Source organism: Humulus lupulus, chromosome 2, assembly GCF_963169125.1.
Source record: "Humulus lupulus chromosome 2, drHumLupu1.1, whole genome shotgun sequence".
NCBI lineage: Eukaryota > Viridiplantae > Streptophyta > Magnoliopsida > Rosales > Cannabaceae > Humulus > Humulus lupulus.
The window spans coordinates 294,198,752-294,215,014 of NC_084794.1; the positions used below are offsets into that span (position 1 = coordinate 294,198,752).

General features: G+C 32.5%; 2 protein-coding genes across 2 annotated transcripts; both read left to right on the top strand.

Annotated features, from left to right (window-relative positions):
* Window positions 1–1,518: 1,518 nt before the first annotated feature.
* On the top strand, window positions 1,519–10,205 carry LOC133819878 (probable acyl-activating enzyme 16, chloroplastic). The gene is made up of 18 exons (XM_062253251.1): window positions 1,519–2,027; window positions 2,724–2,915; window positions 3,404–3,518; window positions 4,220–4,307; window positions 4,748–4,959; window positions 5,088–5,206; window positions 5,393–5,542; window positions 5,911–5,978; window positions 6,063–6,168; window positions 6,498–6,656; window positions 6,996–7,049; window positions 7,137–7,217; window positions 7,596–7,733; window positions 8,290–8,449; window positions 8,990–9,069; window positions 9,163–9,308; window positions 9,566–9,623; window positions 9,850–10,205. The coding sequence occupies exons 1-18, from the start codon at window positions 1,776–1,778 to the stop codon at window positions 9,940–9,942; spliced, it is 2,271 nt and encodes a 756-aa protein (XP_062109235.1). The 5' UTR covers window positions 1,519–1,775; the 3' UTR covers window positions 9,943–10,205.
* A 3,115-nt stretch (window positions 10,206–13,320) lies between these two features.
* On the top strand, window positions 13,321–15,707 carry LOC133819879 (pentatricopeptide repeat-containing protein At4g14050, mitochondrial). Its single transcript, XM_062253252.1, has one exon. The coding sequence runs from the start codon at window positions 13,384–13,386 to the stop codon at window positions 15,217–15,219; it is 1,836 nt and encodes a 611-aa protein (XP_062109236.1). The 5' UTR covers window positions 13,321–13,383; the 3' UTR covers window positions 15,220–15,707.
* The last annotated feature ends 556 nt before the right edge of the window (window positions 15,708–16,263 follow it).

Here is a 16,263-nt window from a genome sequence, read left to right on the forward strand (position 1 = left end):
TACTTTGTTAAAAATTAAATTAATATATAATTCAATTGAGATTATTAATATATTAAATATATATTTTTAAAGAAATAAATGTATATTTAGGGCAAATTGCAGCAAAAATTCATAATTATTATACACATCTTTTTCTTATCCATAAAAAAATAGTACCTACACATTCAATAAAAGAAATATCTAAAGTTGATGAATTAAATTATTCAACCACTTATAGGGATGAGCATTCTCATTGGTACTTTATAACCATACTTTATTAAATATTGATGATTAAATCAAATCATATCACATCAAATCATATCATATCAAATCAAAATGATATATCAAATCATATCACATCAAAATGATATATTATTTTCTTAAAAAAAACTTACATTGTGTAGACATGTGATGTTTTTTTTTCTATTTAAAAAAGGAATTAAACCATGACACGACAGAATTAAAATTTTATTAATCATTGATTGAGTTTACTTACAAAAATTATTGAAGAATTAAATAAGACTTGAAAACGACATTTATTATTATATTAGAAATTTCACTTTCTATACTTAACAGTGCTAATTAAAATAATTGTTAGATATATTTAAGATTTTAAAATAATGTTACTTGGTATTCTACAAAAAATATTCTACAAAAAAATATTCTTATGTCTTTCCTTTTCTCATTTCTTTCTTCATTTTCTCTCTCGGTTCACTATCTCTCACCTCACGGCACCACCACTACTATCATACTAAATACTGTATTTCGAACAGATCTTGACATGATTTTTAGATTTTTTAGTGATTTATTTTTGTTCAAATCTAAAATTCTGAAATCTGCAAAAAATCGACATTGCTCGATGGTGCTCAATGCCAACTTGATGGGCAGCATACCAAAACATGTCTTAAACATGATGCATGCTTGCATTTTTGTATTTTTTTTCTTCAAATGTTACACTTCACAAATGTGCGTAAGAGCATGTCAAATATGTAAATCTTAAAAAAAAATACCCAAATTAAAAAAAATCACCCCAAATGGACACCCGAGTGAACAATTATGTGTCTTGCAAGAATCACATCGAGTCCATCAAGCTGCCATCAAACTACCATCGAACAAAGTCATTTTTATCTTCTTCATGAAAATCTTGATTTTGACGGTCCCATCGAGCTGACATTGAGCACCATCGAACCACTATCGAGCAATGTCAATTTTCTGCAAATTTTAGAGTTGAAAAAATCACAAAAAAATTCAAAAATTATGTTCAAATTCATTTGAAATATAGTATTTAGTGTGATGGTAAAGTTGGTGGTGTCGTGAAAAGTGAATCGAAAGATAGAAAAGGAAGAGAGAATTTAGAAGAGCGAATACATGAAAATATTTTGGGTATAGTGACATCAACACTATTTAAAAATATTTAATATGCCGTGCATATTTTTTAATTAGCACCTATTATTAGGTCGGCATTAATATTAAAGAATATAAATACATAAATGTAAAAAAAAAAATACATAAATGTCGTAACTACCGCTAATCGCGGTAGAAACGAGACAACTTAGGATTTAGACTCTCAGACTGTGAAACACAACACAGTTCAACAAAGCATACATCAACTCTCTCTGACTAACTCTCCATGCTATCCATACCAATACCCACTTCACCAAATATTAAGAATTTTTCTGGAAATATCCATTTTCGAAAGTCAACCCCTTAAAAAAGTCACAAGGGTGGTAATTTTGACACACAAATTAAGATCGTATCACCATCATCATCTTTGAACAAGATCACGATAGTGTCTGATGATGATGATGAACCGTAGTCTGAGTCTAGTCACACCTTCTTCTTCTTCTTCTTCACTGACAATGGAAACTGGTTCCTTGAGGTCGAACCTCATCTGGGTCGGTCACCGTCCCAATGATCGTGGGCATTCCCTTCAGTTCCTTCTTTCTCACCATAAATTCACCACCAGAAGCGTTTTCCTGGGAAAATGGAGTGGAAACGGAGATGGGTCTTTTCGTAATTGTCATTTTCGAGTTAATTGCAAAATCCAGGTGATGTCTTACACACCCTTTTGATCAATCAATTCATTTTTCGTTTTTAAGCCTTGGACGTTCGTTCCCTGGTCCTGATTTTTTTGCTGTTTAATGATGTTTTGTGCCTTGGAAATATTGTTTCTGTCTTTAGTTGTACTTGTTTCACTGCTTGAGACTGTGTTGAAAGTCTTCAAGTATATTGCTTTGACACCATACATGAATTTTAGCCTTAATGGAATTACTTCTTCATTTCGGAACACCTATATTAGGAAATACAAATGGTTGTAACTCTTTCATGTTTGAATTATTAAAGCAACATATTTTGACACATCTGATCCTTTTATGTCATTATATCATATATCAGGTTCTCATAATTTATATGAGAATGGCATTCCATTTCCCTCTGGTTCCTCATGTTTCTACTTAAGTGTGCTTTGTCTCCTGAGATAATGATTCAACTTTAGACATTTAGAAGTAGATTATTAATTATTGTGAAACAGTGGATTTATGAGATAATGAATCAAAGAGTTCACAATTGAAGATTATCATGACCATTATGATACTTTTGTAATTGATTGGTTCATTGACCTTGAGTGTATTTTATAAAAAACTGAAGATGGTTGGCGTTGAAATTATTGGTTCTTGTATGATATGCTGTAAGAGACATGGCTAAAGAGTGCTAAAATCTTTTTATGTCCAATACTTTCTGTATAGACTCAAGAAATGCAGATAAGAAGGTGTTCGCCTATTCTTGAAAGCTCATTGCTGTCACGTAATGGCGCCTTGGTGTCAGATGAGTGGAAAGCTGTTCCTGACATTTGGAAGACATCAGCTGAGAAGTACGGTGATCGGATAGCAATTAGGGATCCGTACCATGATCCGCCTACAACTTTGACTTATAAACAGGTGCAGTTTATGTTCTATATGTAAATGTTCTTTATCGACCACTCTCATTGTTTCTTTCCTTGAATGGATGTGTCGAATTATCTTTACCATAATTTGTCCTTGAGCTATTAGTTTGTGTTGAATATATTGGATTGGTAGCTAGTAAGGTGTCTCAGTAGGATATGTAAGAATCATACTTTAATAGGTTTACATCAATATCAGAACAAGGAATGGTTTTAGTTTTGGTTTTCCTTGTGTACTGACATAACCGAAACCAATTCTGATGAAATATATAGGTCAATGGAATGATTTTCTGCTAAATGGATTTTATAGCAAAACTTTAAATCATCTTCTAATTATGTTCTCTTGTTAATGTTCTGTTTAATGATCTGGAGCCACCTGTCAATTTCATTCTCGGGCCAATTTTATGGGAGCAGTAGGGTTCCATTCCTTATCTATAAGTTAACACTAATATTTGATAACTCTCTTTTGTTTCTTTCAAATTGCAGCTGGAACAGGAAATATTGGATTTCGCAGAAGGTTTAAGAGTCATTGGAATAAAACCAGACGAAAAGGTTGCACTATATGCAGACAATTCACGCAGATGGCTTGTTGCAGATCAGGGTAGGCAGATATTATCTTCCACATTGCTGTGGGGATGATTAAGGTGTTTTCGTTCGATTGCTTACATTATATGGTGTGGTGTTGTTTCATTTGTCAAATGTCTACTTTAACATACATGTGCTGGTAAATACATAAACATCTTAAATGTTAAAAAAAAAAGAAAAAAGTAATTTAGGATTGAACCATGTTTTAATCTTTCTTGACATTACGACCTTTACCACAACGATGCTGTCTATAGATCAAATTATTTAACATTTTCATTCAAATTTAAAAGGAGCGATTTAATTGGCTTGAAATTGAACTTAAATTTACATTTTGTCTTTCTTAATTACAAAGCTAAAGTGCCTCTTTATGTAGAACCTCTGGGAAATTCTTTGTTTTACTCTGTCTATATGCTCATATTTCATGCCAAAGGCTCATTACTTCTTTATGCAACGAGGATGCATTGCGCAAGTGTGTGTGTGTATAAATTGTTTCCATTTTGAGGACATTCAAACTGCTCTTTAGAAGATGCAATGTTTGACAATGAAGAAATGTTATTTTAAGAAAAATGCTCCATGATGACTTTAGTATTTAATGTATATTTATATATTAATTCATCTCGTATTTGTCTTTAAATTTTTGTTTATGCTTTAACTTGTCGACACACATTAGTTCTTGGATAAATTTAAGGCTCATTTTCTGTTCTCATATTATCCTAGGGATGATGACTACCGGAGCAATCAACGTGGTAAGAGGTTCGAGGTCATCAGTTGAAGAACTATTACAAATATATAGTCACTCTGAAAGGTTTGGAAAGATGCTGCCCTTAAGGGCAAGTTCTGTTTCTTTTACTCCCTCTATATAGTAACAAGTGTGTGATTTTTAAGCTGGATAGTCTGTTTTACACATTAAGTACTATGGACTTGATGTGGCTCGTGTTTGCCTTTGTGATTTCTTATAACTTGTTTGTTCCGCTCTTATTCTTTTTATCACTTTCATGCACGTACTGACAGTAAGTAGTCCGTAACACCTTGTGGCAGTTTCATAGTAAAACATGAAATAAAAGTTTTCAAACATGTTATTTATCTACTAATAAGCACTTCTTTTAGCTTTATATCTTATAATTATGACTTTAGTTTCTACTTTGATAAATGCAGTTTTAAGTTTGACTAGAAATCAATAAGATCTATATGGTAATGCATATTTGACAAATGATGATGTGAAATTAATGCTTTTTGTTACTACAGTGTTGGACTTGCTGTTGACAATCCTGAGTTGTTTAATCGGATTTCAGAAGCTTTCCATGCCAAGGCTAACATGCGCTTTATTATTCTGCTTTGGGGGGATAAATCAAGTTTGTCTAGCAAAGGAGTTCAAGGGATACCTGTTTTTGACTACCAACAGATTATACAATTGGGACAAGAGAGTCGTAGGGAAATCTCTGATTCTAGTGATGTTAGTAAGTCACTCAGCTCAGCTACATGTCTGAAAATTTTGAAATATTAGATAACTTTATGTCTTGTACATGTTTTGTAAAATATGACTCGAGTGATAGATGCAACTTCTAAACCAACTGTATTCCTTCAGGCGAATCCTATATATATGAGGCCATCGACTCTGATGATATTGCTACGCTTGTATATACTAGTGGAACAACTGGAAACCCAAAAGGTGTCATGCTTACACATCGGAATCTGTTGCACCAGGTTCATTTTCTTTTCGGTTTCCTCTGCATGGTTCTGGCCCTCTCTTTATTCTCTATTTGATGCTCCTGAGGTTTTGAATTGAATCTTTCTTATGAGGAAAAAACTAAATATCTTGGTCAATTGTTACGAAGACGAGATTTTTTCATTTCTATTGAAATTTCGCTTCTCTGTCAACTTTTTTTGTAGATACATAACTTGTGGGATATTGTCCCAGCTGTAGTTGGAGATAGATTTCTCAGCATGCTTCCACCTTGGCATGCATACGAACGAGCTTGTGGATATTTTACATTTACACATGGTGTTGAGCAGGTGTACACAACAGTGAGAAACTTGAAGGTAGTGATCTACTGATTTTGATTTACCATGTTCCCATGATATTTTATTTTGCATAATTTTGAACCAAGTATGAAGATTAGAAAGATCATCTTTTGTGATGAAGGTAGTGTGACCGTGTGACTCTTGTTAATTTGTGATGAAGGAACCAAGTATGAAGGTAGTGTGACTGTGTGACTCTTGTTAATTTGTGAAAAAATTAGCAGTTTAGTTTATTTTTCCCCCTAAAACTTTGATATCAACTACAAATTATGTATGTATATTTGTATATTTCGATTACATGTGTGGAAGTATATATATAAAGAGTCATTTGTTCCCTTCCTTTTTACATGAATATTAATAATTAATAATTTATTTATTTGTTTTGATAGGAGGATTTGCGACAGTATCAACCGGAGTACATAATTTCAGTTCCTTTAGTATATGAGACACTCTACAGGTATGGTCATTTTAGGAATTTTTTTTTTAAAGTAAGCTGTTTGTTTTTAGAACTTGCAAATGATTCTTTCTATTCTATATGCAGTGGGATTCAAAAGCAAATTTCTACAAGCTCAACAGCTCGTAAGCTAATTGCACTTACATTTCTAAGGGCTAGTATGGCATACATGGAGTTCAAAAGGATTTATGAGGTTCGGATTACCAAGCTATATATATTACTTATTTTATGAAGCATTTTCTATTCTATAGATTACCACATTGAATTGATTACATTTTCTATTTCTAAGGCTTCGTTTTAAATTTCATAGTGATAACTCCATTGTTTCAGTAATTAGGTTCCCTGACTTAGTTAAATGTTGTAAGCTATGAGCTTGTGTAAGCTGACCTCTGACCATCATTATTTGTAGTTCCTTCTATTTGTAGATGTATTCTAATTTCAAAACCAAGACTGGAATAAACATACTTGTTCTAGCCTCTATATGTATCTTTGAAAATTGAGTTTGCTTATATAATTTCGTAGGGAGCATATCTGACAAGGAACCCGAAGCAACCTTCATATCTTTTCTCGTTGTTTGACTGGTTATGGGCAAGAATCATTGCTGGACTTTTATGGCCAGTGCATGCGTTGGCAAACAAACTTGTCTATAGCAAAATTCACTCTGCTATCGGGATAACAAAGGTACTAATGTACTTTATGTCTTTTATTTCTGGAACATCTATGTTCCTATACTTGTGTTTGATATTTGCAATTTATTCGAAGAATAGAAGTTGTGGTTGATATCTGTAAATATATTCTGGACCGTCGAATGGAAATCTCCATAATTCTCACGATTTCTCATCACCATCTGGAGTTCTATACATTTTTGCTTGTATGCAAAAGATTGCTGCACCTTTTCAATATAATTTATTGTTCTTGCTTCCTTTATTCTTATATCTATCTTACAGACAAAATTAGAGAAATGGCTTTTGATTGGCAAGGGACTAAAAGTGACAAACTTTTGTTTTCTTACTCATGCAGGCTGGTGTAAGTGGTGGCGGAAGTTTGCCATCACATGTTGACAAGTTCTTCGAGGTTATATATACATTCCTATTTAGCTACTTCAAATGAATTTTTCTAGTTTCTTGCTTCTTACACTTATCTCCATGTTTTACATGTTAGGCAATTGGTGTGAAAGTTCAGAATGGATTTGGTTTAACAGAATCCTCCCCTGTTGTTTCTGCTCGACGACCAAATTGTAACGTAAGAGTTGTTTTTAATTGAGAAAATTGAATAATTTCTGAAACCATTACTTATTTGCTGTGTACTGGAAAAAATGTATGTGACAATACAGAATATTACACTCCTTGCCTTATATATGTGACCGAATATTATGTTTAAGAAGATGTACAAGAGGTTCCTTCTGAGATTTCAAATCTACCTGAGATAATTGAACGAGTTTTATGAAATTGGAAATCTCTTAGTCACATCAAAGTATCCCAACTTTCTTGTATTTACTACATTCATTTCTTTTGAAGTCTTTTTCTTCCCAAAGGCTTGTTATTTTTGGTTTCATTCATATCTTATTATCCACAAATTGGCACATTATATGACAATTTCATAGATGTAACCTTTCTGAAGGTTCTTGGCTCAGTTGGTCACCCAATCCGGCATACCGAGTTCAAAATTGTAGATTCTGAAAGTGGTAGAGTTCTTCCACCCGGTGAAATCGGCATTGTGAAAATAAGGGGACCACAAGTGATGAAAGGTTACTTTAAGGTATAATAATTATATTAGCAAATTCATTGAAATAATTCTTTAATTTCTGAAAAAAAAATATCAAGCTTTTGATTTATCCCCATCTACATGCTTATCATGATGTCATAACTAAATGATTGGTTTGGTTTACCAGAAAACTGTTTGAAGCCTACTTGAGTGAAAAAGAACAACATAAAAACACAAACTTGAAAAATTCCTTTTAAGGCTCACTGGCTAAGATCTGTCTAGCCAAGTCTCGTATAGTTTTAAGTGTGAGACTGCCACGAATGAAATAAACTTGTACAGCTCACTCTCGGTCTCTACTGCTTTTATGTTTTTATTTGCTTTTCCCTAAGATGTTTACTGCACTTGCTTCAAGGAGCTACATTTTTTCAATGAAATGGGTTTGTCATTTATTTGGCTAACACAAAAATGTGCCATCAAGTCTTGATTTCTGTTCAAACTGTTAACAAATTCTTCATGAAACAAAATAGAATCAATACCAAGTTTTTTTTTTCTAGTGTAATGCATTGCTAATAGTAGTATGTTGATTTCTTTATTTTTAATGTTGGAGTAGAATCCAGGGGCTACAGAGCAAGTTTTAGATAAGGAAGGTTGGTTAAATACTGGTGATATAGGTTGGATTGCTCCTCACCATTCGAGGGGCCGAAGTCGTCTATGTGGAGGAATAGTTGTCCTTCAAGGACGTGCTAAGGATACGATAGTTCTTTCTACAGGTATAATAAAAAGCTCAATTATCTTTTGTAAACCAAGTGTTGCACAATGGATTTCAATATATTTTCATCCTTGGAAACCAAGTGTTGGTATAGAATTGTTAGGCCACATCCAAATGAAATTTTTGTTATATACTATTTTGGCTAACAGATAAATAATATACAAGGATATTTTAGTAGTTGAGTCACTTTGATTCCTATTCCTAGATTGTTAGTAGATATGTGAGCACTAGAAAGAAAACTATGTTGACTCCATCCCCTAATAGATAAGTAAACACAAGAAAAAGAAATCAAATTCAGCACATCTGAAATTGACATGACAAGGTTCAAGGCTGCCATTTCTTTTTCCCAAGTGAAATGTTTAGTTTTCCACCTAAATTTTTCTCTTGTCGATTATCATTTTCTTTTTGGCGGTATCATTCTGCTCTTGCATATTTGCAAGAAATCTTTATGTGTAATTTTAAAGGCTTCTACTTCCTCATATCCAACCTTTTTCTTGGATTTTTCTGCAATGGACTAATTAAATTAGTTTTGAGAAATTAGGCGAAAATGTTGAACCTGTGGAGCTCGAAGAAGCTGCATTGAAAAGTTCTGTAATTCAGCAGATTGTTGTCATTGGCCAGGTAAAGATCAACAGCTTTGGTTTCAACCACTGGTTTGAACCTTTTTCATCTTCTGTGATAGTTTTAAATATTGCATTGCTTTAACTCATGCAGGATCAACGGCGCATTGGAGCTATAATCGTTCCTAACAAGGAGGATGCTTTACTGTTAGCAAAAGAGTTATCTATTGTAGATTCTAACACAACTGAGCTAAGTCAGGAAAAATTAAAAAGCATAATATATGACGAATTACGAAAATGGTAAAACTCCTTCTGACTCTAAATGCATTTCTATCCATCTGGAGTTTTCTACAGAGAAGTCTATAAAGAGCAACATATTTTGTTGAAGTAGAACACCATTTTTTCTAAATCTGCATTTTTCACACTCTTATATGACTGTTTGTTTATGGTTCCCTTTGATTTGTTTAACCTTGGTTCTTTGTACTGCTACCAATCCTTAAGCATATTTTTTTGGAGGAGAACTAGTGTTTTACTTAATGGATGCTTGCTCTTCACAGGACTAAAGCATGTTCATTCCAAATCGGACCAATCCTCGTGGTGGACGACCCCTTTACGGTGATGTTTTAGTGGTTTTCAATGCCATAATACTTAAATACAAATATTCTGTCTCCAAACTACACGTTTTCACCCACTTCTACTACTCGAAATTTGACAAACCAGTTATTTACTCACATATTCTATCAAATTTTAAGTGGTGGGACAAATTGACAAAGAGGAGATAACGCTTCCTTTTGGCCTCTCGGCGTGCCTGTTTTTGCTGATTAGGCCCCTTCTATTGCAGATCGACAGCGGTCTAATGACTCCCACCATGAAAATTCGGCGGGACAAGGTGGTAGCTCTGTACAAGGAACAAATAGAAAATCTCTATAAGTAAACATCTTATTCAGGATAATTAATATTTAACTTCCATAAGAAAAGAGTCAAGTTTGATCAAAGTTCTCTGCTATATAACTTTGTTTCATGCTATTATGCTAAAGTTTTCTTCTGTTGTAGTTTTGCTTAGTAGAAATAAAGGAAAGCAGTGCAAATATTTGTAAGACAGCATGCATAATTGTATATAGTTGCACAATCAAGTTTTAATGCTATGATAGATATTTCAAAACTCAGCAAATCATAAGTGGGAAATTCTATATTACATTCTATGCGCACATATGATATTTGGATATTATTCAATTATTTTATATTTTAAAAATATTATAAATTATTCGTGGATATACATGTCATTTATTGATTCAAGAGATTATAATATAGAATGCATTTCTCAATGGTCATCGGTTAGAAAAGGAGCTTGAAACTGCATCAGGCTCGACCCTAGGCATAGAGGAGTCAGACCTATGCTTAGGGCCCCCACATGAGGTCCTAAATTTTTTAAAAATACTATTTTTTTACATACACAAAGACCTCCAAACATTTGAAAAAATTATTTTATATATAATTTTTTTAAAAATAGCATATTTTGTATAGGGTCTTATACCACTCACGCTGGTCATATTCTGCATGTTTAAGTGGTTCAAAGTACAAACATCAACATCATTGCTCTCCGAAATGATTTTTTTTCCCTTACATTTTGTTTAGTTTTATAATTTCAACAATGAAAACAACTTGTATTTTGAAAAATAATTCAAGAATAACAAAAATGTGCTTGTAAAACATTTTTCAGTAATTATAGTTAATAGAGCACTTTTATATCATCTAATCATTTAATGTCTTCATTTTGTTATTAGAAAAATAAAATAAATAACACACATTTACTTAAGCATTTAATTACTTCATTGTCCATTTGTTTTCCACTCATTTTATGAGGTGTTCCCTTTCCAAAATAAATTTTTCATAAATTTCTTTTCACTTTTTAAAAAAAAAAAAAAAAAAACTTGATACAAAATTGCTTATTAGTAAATATAATAAAATAGCTAACTAAACGGATCGAATCAACTATTGTCAGAAAAGTATCATTGGAAAAAATATTATCATAAAAAAGAGAAAAATAATTATCATTAGCATATGAATCTAAACATTGAAAGAAAGATAGAAATCATTACCATACAATCCATAGTAATGAGAGACTATAAGAGTTATCACCATTAATGAACTTTTTAGGTATCTCTAACTCATAATACTATATAGAGATAAGTTAAAAATTAGCCAGTTTAATGAGTTTTTAACTAAAATTACCTCCTAAATATTTTTAGTTTAGTTCTACCCATTTTTATCATAGACAATTCCAAAAATACCTTTGACCACATGATACTCTTCTAAAAACAGTATCCACCAATTATAGAGGGGTATAATAGGTATATTGATTGAAATAGTAGGTATTATACTAAAACTTAAAAATTATAGATAATAAAGAAATGACTTACCTAAAAGTGGCTACTGAATATAATTTATACTACTTACTTTATATATGGTATTGCGCTAACACCAAAACTAAAGAATTTTAGCACTATATTTTTTTTCCATTTCAGCAATACCAAAAATTACACCAAAAAATATATTATTTATTATTATATTATTTTTTAATAAAATAATATATATATAAGATATAAATATATTTTCAAAAAAAAAGATATGATATATATATTAAAATAAGAAAAAGAAAAAAAAAACTTTTGCTAGGTGAACAGTGCACAACATATATATCGTGGCACTATTCACATACGGCTAAATGATGTATAATATGGAGTTGGATTGGAGATCATTTAAAAGAATATCAACATATATATACACTTTTGGGATTGGGTTGGAGTTGGCCTTAGCAAAACATATTCTATTTTAAATAAATAAATAAAAACAATAATATGAGGAACAATACTTTAGAATTTTGTGATAAGACTAATGTCTAGTTTGGTTGATGATAATGGAATTGAATGAAATTCATTCATTTGTTTTGTTGTAATTTAAAGCATTAGAACCTATAATGAAATGACTTATCTACTAATTTAGTATAGTCATTCTTTCTAAAAATATAAGAAAATGTCTCTATTTTCATTTCTATATGTATATTTTCATTATTCTAATCAAATGTATCATAAAAAGATCATGCAAAATAACGTACAAAATAGTCAATCGGTAGTGTACAAAGTTCTTGTGCCGAATTAAAAGATGATTTATAATTATTCAACTATAATCAATTTCTTTAGTTACCCCTTTATAAATGAACTTCACATTTATTTATACTGAAAAATAATGGTATGTTCGTGAGACTTAGAGATATTTTGTAAATATATTCATTTGTTACAAAATAATAAATATTAAATTCAACTATTTATTAAATAATATATCTTCACATCAATTTTTTGTCTCGTGTTGTTAAGCGTAATTTTTTATCACACAATAATGCCTAACAATCTTAAATTTTTCTACACATGATGATATGTGAAAATATTAGGAGAGGTTATAATATATTGGAAATTTTTTTTACAGGGACTTCACTTTACGCTTTATTGGTAGGACTTTTAGTGTTTTTCGACTCGTGAACAGTTTTCGGCGCGACCTTTTTCATGACCGTGTATATTGTAGTTATTTAGAGCATCTTGCAAATTTTCAGAAAATTTCGAATAGTTTACAATACAGAAAACTAGGTTCAAACATGTTGTTTTCCACGCGCATAAAAAAAATTAGTCACGCGTGCAACATGTTTGAACCTAGTTTTCGGTACTGTAAACTATTCGGAATTTTTTGAAAATTTGCCAAATGCTTTAAATAGCTACAATATACACGGTCATAAAAAAAATCGAGCCGGAAATTGTTCACGGGTTGTAAATACTGAGAGCCCTACCGATAGAGCTTAAAGTGAAGCACTATTGGAGAATTCCCCATAATATATATATATATATATAAATATGACAATTCTTCTACATGAGTTTCACTTTAAGCCCTACCAGTAGGGCTCTCATTGTTTTTTGACTCGTGAAAAGCTTTTGGCGCGACTTTTTTTTATGACCGTGTATATTATAACTATTTAAAGCATCCTGTAAATTTTCAGAAAACCTATAAGAGAATTCCCTTCTATATAAATATATATATAAAATTAACTAGAAAAACTTTATTTTACTATTTTTAAAACTAAAAAATAGACCAACCAACAAGAGCTTAGGAATAAGAAGTCTTATATACTAAAGAACTTTTATATAATTTATTTGAAACATTAAATAAGTGCGGATTTTGGAAAAAGAAATTTTTTTATTACACTAGTGTCTTATAATTAATTATATATATTTTTGACAAATATAAATAATTATATATATATATTTTTTCCATATGATTTTATAAATAAAACAGAGTCGTTTTTTAGTTAAACCCCAACCCGTGATGAATGCTAACTTCTCATTACCTTCACCAACTCAAGCTCTGTGCCAAAAGCCGAACCCCTTCTACCGTCAAGAAACTCCATGCCCAACTCATCAAATCAGGGATAGACTCATGGGAGCCTTTGCCCAACACCCTTTTGGATGTGTATGGCAAATGCACTCTCGTCAAAGACGCCCTCCAAGTGTTCGACCAAATGCCTCAAAGAGACCATGTTTCATGGGCATCAGTTCTCACTGCCCACAACCAGGCTAACCTTCCCATTCGAACAATCTCAATGTTTATCACCATGTCCGCCGTTGATGGATTGCAACCAGACCATTTTGTGTTTGCAAGCATTGTCAAAGCCTGTGCTTGCTTAAATGATGTTAGACTTGGAAAACAAGTTCATGGGCGATTTATGTTGTCGGCTTATTGTCGTGACGATGTCGTGAAGTCTTCATTGGTTGACATGTATGCAAAATGTGGATTGGTTGGTGATGCTTATGCTGTTTTTTGTTCAATTTCTTTGAAAAATTCAGCTTCTTGGACTGCTATGATTTCCGGCTATGCTCGTAGTGGACAAAAAGAGGATGCTGTAAGATTGTTTGAGAGGATGCCGTTTAGGAATTTGTTTACTTGGACGGCATTGATATCTGGGTTGGTACAGAGTGGGAATGGGACAGATGCCTTTCATTTTTTTATTGACATGAGAAGAGAAAGAATTGATATAGTTGACCCTTTAGTTCTTTCAAGCATTGTGGGTGCTTGTGCTAATTTGGCTGTGCTGGAGCTTGGAAAGCAGGTTCATGGCCTGGTTATATCTCTGGGGTATGACTCTTGCTTGTATATAAGTAATGCACTAGTAGATATGTATGCTAAATGTAGTGATATTTTAAATGCAAATGAAATTTTTGGTAGTATGCAACAAAGGGATGTGGTTTCTTGGACATCAATAATTGTTGGGGCTGCTCAGCATGGGCGAGCCAAGGAGGCATTGGCTTTGTACGACAAGATGCTTGTGGCTGGAGTTAAGCCAAATGAAGTTACCTTCGTTGGTTTGCTCTATGCTTGTAGCCATGTTGGGTTAGTCAACAGAGGACGAGCTCTTTTCAAATCAATGATCAAGGATTATGGAATTACTCCCTCTCTTCAGCACTACACATGCTTTGTGGATCTTCTTAGTCGATCTGGACACCTCGATGAGGCTGAGAATGTTATAAATTTGATCCCCTTCGAGCTTGATGAAGCCATATGGGCAGCTTTGTTAACTTCTTGCAAGAATCGCGGAAATACTCAGACGGGGATTAGGATCGCGAATCATCTTCTGAGTACAAAACTTGAAGATCCTTCTACCTATATCATGTTATCTAATGTCTATGCTGGAGCTAATATGTGGGAAAATGTGTCAAAGGTGAGAAAGCTGATGGCTTCTCTGGAAGTTAAGAAGAAACCAGGTTATAGCTCCATTGAGTTTGGAAAGGAAAGGCAGGTGTTTTATGCTGGAGAGACATATCATCATCCCATGAGGGATGAGATTTTCGGTTTGCTCAAGGAACTAGATGAAGAAATGAGGAGAAGAGGCTACATTCCTGACACTAGCTCAGTTTTACATGACATGGAGCAGCAGGAGAAGGAGAGGCAACTGTTTTCGCATAGCGAGAGGTTGGCTGTAGCTTACGGGCTGCTGAAGGCTGTACCGGGGACAGTAATCCGGATAGTGAAGAACCTTCGTGTTTGTGGAGATTGTCACACTGTCTTGAAATTCATAAGCAGTATTGTGAAGAGGGAGATTGTTGTTAGAGATGCCAATAGATATCATCATTTCAACGAAGGGAATTGCTCGTGCAATGATTTTTGGTGATACTACTAATAAACATAGTTGCAAATCTTTCTTAGCTAAGAATGTCTTTACTTCCATTACTTTTTCTTTGCACCCTTTATTTATGTTTTTTCTTTTCATATTTATTTTATGTTTGTTGAGGAAAACAGGGATGGATTATTATGGAAAATACAAGGGATTGAGAGGAGAATGAAAATTATGTTGTTCGGTAAATTAGGAAGAAGAAGAGAAGACAATTCTCCTTGCCTTTCTTTGGTGTTAAAAAAATGGTTGTTTTTTGGCACCACTATAAAAATTAAAGAATGTTGTATTTTACAACGACTGTTAAGAGTGCTCTAAGCAATAATATTTCTCGACACATTCATGGGTGTTTGGTGTGGGGTAAAGTAAAAGTGGGAATACGAATTTACATCACTTATTATGTTTGGTTCAAATTTTAAGTGGTAAAGTTAATAATTTGTGTGACCTCCATATGTATTTTAAGGGTAAAGTGAAAACTTTTGTACTTCCATTCTAAATTCCTTTACAATTTTCAAGACAACTCAACTACTTAAAACAAATACTCATCAATGCTACTCTTTTATAGAGGCATCCACTCAATTCAAGTGTACACAAATTTATTAAATTGTGTTCAGTATGAGCTTTTAGGATTTGTTGTCATCTCTTTAACTCAAAATTTAGGGAAAAATCCATTATTTATTTTATTTTATTATTTAAAGAGAAATTGGTGAAAATGATATCTTTTTTTAACTGATTTTACATTCTGGCTTACTTTTGATAATTTTTTGCAAAATGACATTTATCTAAAATTCGACCAGTTGTCTAAATTTTTCGATCGGCTGTTTGAATTTTTTCGATCACCTGTTTAAATTTTCGGCTAGCTGTCTAAATTATGAAAGGTCATTTTGCAAAAAATTATTGAAACTAGGCTAGAATGCAATATAACTTTAAAAAATAGGCACTTTTGCCAAATGACCCTTATTTAAAAGCAAAAAAGCACTAAGAGCTAAAACATAACAATTAGGCATACCAAGTACTACACTACACCTCTATTTCTTTTTTTTT

What these genes read in the sequence shown, in the direction of transcription:
- LOC133819878 (XM_062253251.1), top strand. Translation starts at nt 1,776, where the DNA reads ATGATGATGATGAACCGTAGTCTGAGTCTAGTCACACCTTCTTCTTCT. An exon ending in GTATATGAGACACTCTACAG is followed by an intron (nt 5,979 to 6,062) that starts GTATGGTCATTT and finishes TTCTATATGCAG; the next exon opens with TGGGATTCAAAAGCAAATTT. An exon ending in CTCGACGACCAAATTGTAAC is followed by an intron (nt 7,218 to 7,595) that starts GTAAGAGTTGTT and finishes ACCTTTCTGAAG; the next exon opens with GTTCTTGGCTCAGTTGGTCA.
- LOC133819879 (XM_062253252.1), top strand. Translation starts at nt 13,384, where the DNA reads ATGCTAACTTCTCATTACCTTCACCAACTCAAGCTCTGTGCCAAAAGC.